This window comes from Lepidothrix coronata, unplaced genomic scaffold (assembly GCF_001604755.1).
Source record: "Lepidothrix coronata isolate B3197 unplaced genomic scaffold, Lepidothrix_coronata-1.0 Scaffold199, whole genome shotgun sequence".
In the NCBI taxonomy this organism is placed as follows: Eukaryota; Metazoa; Chordata; class Aves; order Passeriformes; family Pipridae; genus Lepidothrix; species Lepidothrix coronata.
Genome location: NW_016690379.1, coordinates 879308 through 887797, shown reverse-complemented (window position 1 = coordinate 887797; position 8490 = coordinate 879308). Strand labels below are relative to the sequence as shown.

The 8490-nt window shown below is 54.3% G+C and overlaps 1 protein-coding gene across 27 annotated transcripts in view; it reads left to right on the top strand.

The window, feature by feature from the left end:
* The window catches only part of NFASC (neurofascin), an 82978-nt gene that overhangs the window by 46716 nt on the left and 27772 nt on the right, over window positions 1-8490 (top strand). For 21 of the 27 annotated variants that reach the window (XR_001877598.1, XM_017832194.1, XM_017832207.1 and 18 more), the window contains 6 exons: window positions 61-258; window positions 2010-2080; window positions 3050-3272; window positions 4994-5109; window positions 6262-6466; window positions 8092-8214. Coding sequence is in view for 26 of the 27 variants with exons in the window: in XM_017832194.1 (XP_017687683.1) it covers window positions 61-258; window positions 2010-2080; window positions 3050-3272; window positions 4994-5109; window positions 6262-6466; window positions 8092-8214 (936 nt within the window). In the remaining variant the exon portion in view is untranslated. The remainder of the gene's footprint in view (window positions 1-60; window positions 259-2009; window positions 2081-3049; window positions 3273-4993; window positions 5110-6261; window positions 6467-8091; window positions 8215-8490) is intronic. The other 6 variants (XM_017832211.1, XM_017832209.1, XM_017832208.1 and 3 more) reach the window with 1 other exon arrangement.

Sequence of the window (8490 nt, the reverse complement as noted above, 5' to 3'; positions counted from 1 at the left end):
GCCCTTCACCCAGCCCTTCACCCAGCCCTTCACTGAGCCCTCCCTGTCCTGTCCCCCCAGACTACATCGTGCAGTTCGAGGAGGATCGCTTCCAGCCGGGAATGTGGCACAACCACTCCAGGTACCCCGGGAGCGTCAACTCGGCCGTGCTGAGCCTGGCCCCGTACGTCAACTACCAGTTCCGGGTGATCGCCGTCAACGACGTGGGCAGCAGCGTGCCCAGCGTGCCCTCGGAGCGGTACCAGACCAACGGGGCACGTGAGTTCCCCCCGGCCCCCCTGCCAGGCTGATCCACCCCAGGGGGGCTCTTCCCTTGTGGTGTGTGACCCCACAAACCTCACAGTGCGTGAACCCACAAACCTCGTGGTGCGTGACCCCAGAAACCTTGTGGGGTGAGACCCCACAAATCTCGTGGTGTGAGATCCCACAACCCTCGTGGTGTGAGACTCCACAAACCTTGTGGTGCATGACCCCACAAACCTCATGGTGTGTGACCCCACAGACCTCGTGGTGTGTGACCCCAGAAACCTCAGGGGGTGTGACCCCACAAACCTCACAGAGTGTGACCCCACAAACCTCACAGAGTGTGACCCCAGAAAACTTGTGGTGTGAGACCCCACAAACCTTGTGCTGTATGACCCCACAGACCTCATGGTGTGTGACCCCACAACCCTCGTGGTGCGTGACTCCAGAAACCTTATGGTGTGTGATCCCACAAACCCCGTTGGGGTGTGACCCCACAAACCTCACGATATGTGACCCCACAACCCTCGTGGTGCGTGACCCGAGGTTTAAGTTGGGCATTAGGAAGAGGTTCTTCACAGAGAGCACTGGAATGGGGTGCCCAGGGAGGTGTTTAAGAGGAAACTGGACGTGGCACTCGGTGCCCTGGTCCAGGTGACAAGGTGCTGTTGGCTCAGAGGTTGGACTCCACGATCTCTGAGGTCCTTTCCAACCTGTTCTGTGACACCCAGGAATGAGCTGGGCTGGGATGTTCTGTCTCCAACCCTCCAGCCCGTGGCTGTCGAGCTGCAGAGCAGCAAAGCTCAAGTGGAAACACTCACGCCAAGGTCACTCCAGTGGAACCTGCTGAAGGAAACCCCTGGTTTCAGCTTAAAGGGGAGCTTTCTAAAGAGGGTTTTTCATCCTTTCTGACCACAGGAAGCTCAGGAGTCTGTTGGAAAATGAGACTCAAGTGCAAACTAACCACCAGCAAAAGGCACTTTGTTCCAAGGTTGCTCATTCATTGTCAGAGCTGAGCAGGAGCCCAGACTGGTGCTGGGAGGGTGGGCAGGCCCTGGCACAGGTTGCCCAGAGAAACTGTGGCTGCCCCATCCCTGGAAGTGTCCAAGGCCAGGTTGGAGCAACCTGGGCTAGTGGAAGGTGTCCCTGCCCATGGCAGGGGGTGGCACTGGGTGATCTTTAAGGTCCCTTCAACCCAAACCATTCCATGCTGCAGATGTAACCACGCTCCAACCCACAACCCAGACTCAGCTCTTCACTTTGCCTGCCCAGTGCTTTGTTTGTTGGACAACACACGGGAGAATGGGAAAATTCCCACTGGGGAATTCTCGGGAAGCTCAGGAGTTCTGCTGCATTTCTCTTTTTCCCCCCCATTGCCCAGAGATTCCTGCAGGATCTGCTGGCATCTAGTGTTGGCTCCTGACACTGCTCGGGTTTCCAAGGGACGGGCTCTGCTCCTGGGGCTGCTGCTCAAAGGCTGCCTTTCAAAGATTTAGGACATTTGGGGGGGGAAAAAAAAAAGAAAAAAAAAAAAGAAAACGAGCCTCCTAAATAAACGGCCTGGTTTTTTCAAGAGTACTGAGAGCCTCATGTTCCATTAACCTGAATGGGAACTTCTGGAAAAATCAGGCCATTAACTTCTGCCTTGGAAGTGCTTCTGGCTCGCACAGTTAAAGGGGTTTTAACCACTCAGAAGATCATTTTTTCAACGTTATAAAATGCCCAATTTTTTATTTTTTTTTTATTTTTTACAATGTGAATCTCAGGTCCTGAAATCAACCCGACGGGAGTTCAGGGTGCAGGGACCCAAAAAAACAACATGGAGATCACCTGGACGGTGAGTTCCCTGATGCCTTTTGGGCCTGGAGTGAGGGGATGAGGGGAAACGGCTTCAAAGGGGCAGAGGGCAGGGATAGATGGGATATTGGGAAAAAATTCCTCCCTGGGAGGCTGGGGAGGCCCTGGCACAGGTTGCCCAGAGAAGCTGTGGCTGCCCCATCCCTGGAAGTGTCCAAGGCCAGGTTGGATAAACTTGGAGCAACCTGGGCTGGTGGAAGGTGTCCCTGCCCAGGGTAGGGGGTGGGATGGGAAGATATTTAAGTACCTCCCCAACCCAGGCCAGTCTCTGATGATTCTGTGACGAAATAAAAAGCAGAGGACACAAGAGAGGCCGTTGCTAGTGCCTAGAAGAAGGTTTGTGATTAAAAAAAAAAATCATTTTCAATGATGTAAATCAAACAAAACGTGGTGAATAACAGAGAAGTCAGGGAAGATCATCCAAGAGACAGGTTCTCAGTAGTACAGAGGATTTACAGAGCAGCTCTTGCTGTGCTTTGTGCACCACCAGGTGTCATCCACAAACAAGCCATGAGCTGTGAGGAGGCTTGAAATTGCAGTGGGAATACAGGCTGGAATACGAGGATAATATATATGGGATATATTCTGTATTATGCACACATTTGATTTATTATATAGAATATATATGTAAGCAACCTGAGCTAGTGGAAGGTGTCCCTGCCCATGGCAGGGGGTTGGAATGAGACAAGTTTAACGTCCCTTCCAACCCAAACCATTCCAGGATTTTATGGTTCTAGGAGTGTAAGGTTCTTGTTCCCGCCTTGGCTCTGGAGGGCAGGAACCAGGTACGTTCTTGTTCCCACTCCCTTTTGGGAACAGAGATCTGAGATTTGCTGATGGAACCCGAAACCAGCCCCAGCTGCCCCCAGGAACCTTTGGGGGCTCCTTGCAGAGCAACACGGGCTGTTTTTCTCCCTCTCACTTCCTCTCTCTGTTCCGGTCCATGAAGCCCCTGAATGCAACTCAAGCTTATGGGCCCAACCTCAGGTACATCGTGCGCTGGCGGCGCCGGGACCCGCGGGGCAGTTGGTACAACGAGACGGTGAAGGGCCCCCGGCACGTGGTGTGGAACACCCCCATCTACGTCCCCTACGAGATCAAGGTGCAGGCGGAGAACGACTTCGGCAGAGCCCCCGAGCCCGACACCTACATCGGCTACTCCGGGGAGGACTGTGAGTACCCGCCCGGCAGGAGCCCAGGGCAGGACCTGGGGGTTTGCCCCCCGTGCCCCAGGCTTGATTTGGCACAAAAATCCACTCCCGGCTCGGATGGGGCTTGGAGCGACCTGGGATAGCGGAACTGGGATGAGCTTCGGGGTCCCTTCCGACCCAAAGCATCCCATGGTTCCACGACTTGGCCGCTGGCTCCTGTTCTGGGCTCTGCCTGCACGACCCAAGTCACCCACCCCGCTCCCTTTGCTCTCTGTGACGCCCAGGCAGCGCTTCGAGGCTGGAAAACCACAGGATTCCCCTCGGGATGAGCTCTGGCTGCGTCCCAATAAGTGGCATTAACGTTTTGTGCCCCCCCCCGACACGCGCCGAGCGCCGAGTTCATCTCGGAGGAGAGGTTTTATGAATGGCCAAAAGGTCCTTAGTTCACCCTGCTCTGGATTCTTGTGCCTCTCTGATAAAGCCTCAGCTAAGCCCCAGCCTGGGCTCCTGTTTGCAGCACGTTGGCTCAGCTTATCTTCCTTTAAACCTCTCCCCTGGTCACGCAGAACAGCTCGTTTAATTCTCTTTTTCTGGGCTGCTGGGTATCACCTCCTGTGCTTGCAGCACCCGAGACTCTCAACCACGATTATCCTCATCCTGCTGGGATAATGTGGTTCGCTGCCAACTGCTTTATCTTTGGAGAAATATATATTAGTTTGTGGTTTGGGGTCCCTGGCTGTGGGAACATCGGGATTACTGAGAAGGAAGGGGGATAAACCAGGTGAGAACCCACGACCCCAGACTTGGAGTCAAGGGGCACAAACAGGGCACAGAAATCCGAATGAAAGCTGCAGTTTTGGGGCTGTGATGGCACAGACAACACACCCTCCAGCTGGGCACCTCCTGGAGGAAACAGGGCAAGGGGAAGGAAAATGGGTAGAAAATGTGGGAATCAGGGCATGGAAGCAAAGCTGGACCCAGCTGAGAGGTCATTACTGGGAAAGCTCTGCGAGCTCCTGGCTGCACCACCATCTCTGGGCACTACAAGGGTGGGTTTTTTTTCTAGTTTCTCTTGAAAATCTGTGCCATAATTATGAGTTTTGGGAGGATCTGAAAAAGCCACCACATGTGTGTGTGTTATATGGAGGCAAACCAGGGAGACCAAAGCTCCTGTATCACAGCCCAGGCACAGATATGCTCTGCCTGTGCCTGAGGGGTGGGACAGGTTAGAAAAACCACAAAAAACCCTCAAAAAATAGCCTCTGTCATGTCTGAGCTGCTTCACAAATAACTGCAGATTGCTACACACAGCAGGTGAGCTGTGAACAGGGGGTAAAGCCCCAAGTGGATCAACAGCAGGTTCTGGGCAAATTCGGATTAATGGCTGTGGAAATGAGGTAGTTTGGGAACCGTGGGGTCTGACAGTGGCCAAGGTGAGGCAGGAGGGGCTGGATGTGCTGGATCCTTCGCTGGGAGAGGGAGGGAGGGGAGCCAGACCCCTTCCTTGCAGCAGGAAACCCTGCTGTGAACTGGATCATGAGTGACCCAGGACTCGTTTTCTTCCCCCTTCCCGTGGAAGGAGGCAGAGCAGTCGTGGGGCTGCTGCTCCCCCAGCAGTGCTGGGATGGGACCCCCCAGGGCCAGGGCAGAGGGGTGTCCGTGTGTCCGTGTGTCTGACCCTGCTGGGGGGCCCCAATGCCCACTGGGCTCTATCCCACTGTGCTCTATCCCTGCCCGCCCAGATCCCAAGGCTGCGCCCACGGACGTTAGGATTAGAGTCCTAAACAGCACTGCCGTGGCTCTGACCTGGACCAGAGTGCACCTGGACACCATCCAGGGACAGCTGAAGGAGTACAGAGTGAGCAGCCCCAAACCTCTCGGGCACTGACTTTTAACACATCTAATCAGCTCACAGAATTCCCGGCTGGCTCCGGCGGCGGCGCTGCCGGGGATGGGGATGGGGATGGGGATGAGAGGGAACCTCCTCTGGCCACCAGGACCCCTGGGCTGCTCTGGGTGCAGAGCACAGGGGCTGAGCTCTGCTCTGGGGCAGCGAGGAAGGGTTGCTTTGCTCTCTGTGGGGTCGGGGACATCTCCCGTTGGCTCCCCCGGGGCTGGGATGGCCCTTCCCGGAGCCTCCCTGCAGGATCTGGGGCTCTCAGAGCAAACAGGGCTGTCCTTGTGCACCCCCAGAGGGGCTGGGGGGGTCCTACCCCTGCAGGAAGGTGGCTCTGCGGGGGGTGACCTCAAACAGGATCGGTTTTGTGTCATCCCCAAAGTTCCCACGTGGGATTTCAATGAACCCCAGCCCTGCCAAGCCCGAACCCCGCGGGTTGTACTGACTGGTCACTCCGGGCAGCCTGGATCCTGCTGTGCTTCGGGGTTTTCTGCTAATATTTGCTATTTACTGCTGGGGTAAACTACTAATCTCTAGGTACAGAGGATGGACCCTGTTCCAAACAAGCACAAGTCTGAGCAGGGCCCTCCTCTCAGCGTTTCAGACCAAAACCACGTGCCCTGCAAACAGTTCCAGCCCCTCAAATCCAATAATCCGCTGGGCTCTGCTCTCCTGGTTCTGCCTCTGCTCTTCTTCTGGTCCATTTTCTGAATGAATCTTATTTCTGCACGAAATAAGATTTGCAGTGAGGGCTTTGAATGGGAGACTTTCCAAAATCCAGGCTTTCCTTTGTGCCTGGCCGTGTCCCACCTTTCCTCGGGTGGAAAGGGAGAATCACTTGATGTTCAGCTCTTGGGAACCAGAGGCAGCTTTTAGTCTGAGCTTGGTGGTTTTGCTCTGTCCCTTTTGGCAAGCACTTAACCCTCTTCCTCGGGTAACACCCCTGACCTGGTGGGTCAGGGTGGAGCTGGTGGGACCTGGAGCTTCACTAATTGCTCTAAAAGCTGCTCTTTGCAAAGTTCTGCTCTTGGTTTATACATAGATATTTTTTTTTCCTAAAAAAAATTGCATTTCCACGGGAAAAGCTTCACTTGCCATGCATGTTTCTTGAAGGCCTATTTCTGGAGAGACAGTAGCTTGCTGAAGAACCTGTGGGTCTCCAGAAAACGGCAGTTTGTGAGTTTTCCTGGAGACAGAAACCGGGGCATAGTGTCCAGGCTGTTCCCTTACAGCAACTACAAACTTGAGATGGTTGTGACCAACGGCCGAGGAGATGGGCCCCGCAGTGAGGTGAAGGAATTCCCCACTCCCGAAGGAGGTACGTTCCCAGGGGGGCTGGGAATGTCCCTGTCCCTCCATCCCGACGGGAAGGGTTCGGGCGGAGAGGCCGATTTTAGGGACCGGCTGAGCAGAACCAGCACGGAATTTTAGCACAGAAAAAAGCTGGGAAAGAACATTAGCCCGGAATTTTAGCACGGAGGGAAACCCAGAAAAGAAAATTAGCACTGACTGGATTCCTCCTGCTCTGGAAAAGGCAGGAAAATCTGCCCCAGCCCCAAGTCCTTTTGCTGTGGAAGGACATCAGCAGCACCTCTGTCGGGCTCTCCAGGCAGGAGCCCCTCGTTGTGCTGTTTGAGGAGCTCGTGGCGAGGATGAACTTGGGGTTTTCATTTCCCTGCTGTCACGGGGGCTCTTCATAGACCCAGGGAGGAGTTGGGGCTGCACTTCCAGTGCCTGGCAGTGACTCTTCCCGCAGCACAAGGGAGGGTTTGGCACAGGGTGCTCCAAAAACGCGAGGGGAGGATTTGCCAGGGGCAAATCTCGTCTCAAAATCCAGGGGGATCTTCCTCTTTGCCTTCCTCTTCAGCCTGCCCCTGCTGCACAGGAGCAGCAGCTCTCAGCCCTGCCCCTTCCTCGGGATTTTCTGGGATGCTGTCACCCTTTCCTAAGGATTTTCTATTGACCAGCCATAATTAGGATTGTTTTAAGAGGAAGGACTCGGTTCCTGTAGGTTTTGCAGTGAAGTGCTTTGTGAGAGGTGATTATCTGTGTGCTGGAGGCACAAGGATTTGGGGTGGCTGTAGATATTCGGGGTGGCTGCAGCCATTTGGGGTGACTCTAGGCATTTGGGGTGGCTGTAAGGATACATGGGTGGCATTAATTGAAACAATTACAGCAGATTATACCCCTGTCACGAGGAAAACGTTGATTTTTTTGTTTTTCCCATACCACTAAGCTATTTTATTGACTACATATTGACATTTAGGAGACTGGATGACACTCTGCACAACAGGCTGGTTAAAAATAAACCCCCCCCCTAATCTCCCAGATCAGCAAGCCAAGCTCTTTCCCCAATTAAGGCACCGCAATAATGAGTCAACCAGGAGAATAATTTAATTCAGGGCTGTGTAATTCTTTCCTTCCTTCACTGGCTTTGAACCAGCAGTGATAACCCAGGGTAAGGACACTGGAGACACGCAGATCTCCAGACACTGATACCACACTTGGTGATAAGAGAAGCTGCTGTCCTGCTTTTTGTGGCTTGGAGGGAGAAAGCGAGGAGATGAAAACCTCGGGGTGGGTGGGGGATGCAAAAAAAAAGTCTGTTTACAACAGAGAGAAGCGGGGATTGAAGGGAGTCCCAGCTCTGCTTCAGCTGCAGCACCTTCTGTGGCCTCACTGGGGGGTTCCCAGCACGGCACGGGCACTTTGGGATGGGTTTGCATGCAGAGCTGCTCTGCTTTCTGCTCCTGCACACCCCAGCTGCTGCTGGCACTTGGTTTCTGGCACAGATCCTCGTTCAGGCCGTTCCTGCCCTTTGCTGTGTGTCTGTGGGGCTGTTTTGGAGTGTCCCGAGCGTGTGGCGTGTTCAGCAGTGGCAGGTGTGTTATCTCGTGTGTTTTCTCTTCTCTCCCTCTCCTCCCTGCTCCCTCCTCTCCCAAGTGCCCAGCTCCCCCAGGTACCTGAGAATCCGACAGCCCAACCTGGAAATCATCAATCTGGAGTGGGATCACCCCGAGCATCCCAATGGAGTCCTCACAGGATACAGCCTTAGATACCAACCCTGTACGTTCCACCTTCTCCTCTGAGTGATAATCCTTTAGTAACTGCTGGTTCCCTCCTCCCCCAGCCCAGGGATCTCTCCATAAGGAGCTGGAGACTTCCATGATGAGCCAAGCTGGTGTTGAGAGGGGTCCTGGCACAGTGGAGTTAGCCAGGGAGGGTGGGGGGTGCCCCAAGCAGTTCCCCAGCCTCGGCTATTGAAGGGAAATAAGTTTGATCTGAGTTTTAAGCTCAGTCCCAGCAGTTCCTGTGCTCTCTCAAACACAAGCTCCTGCCCAG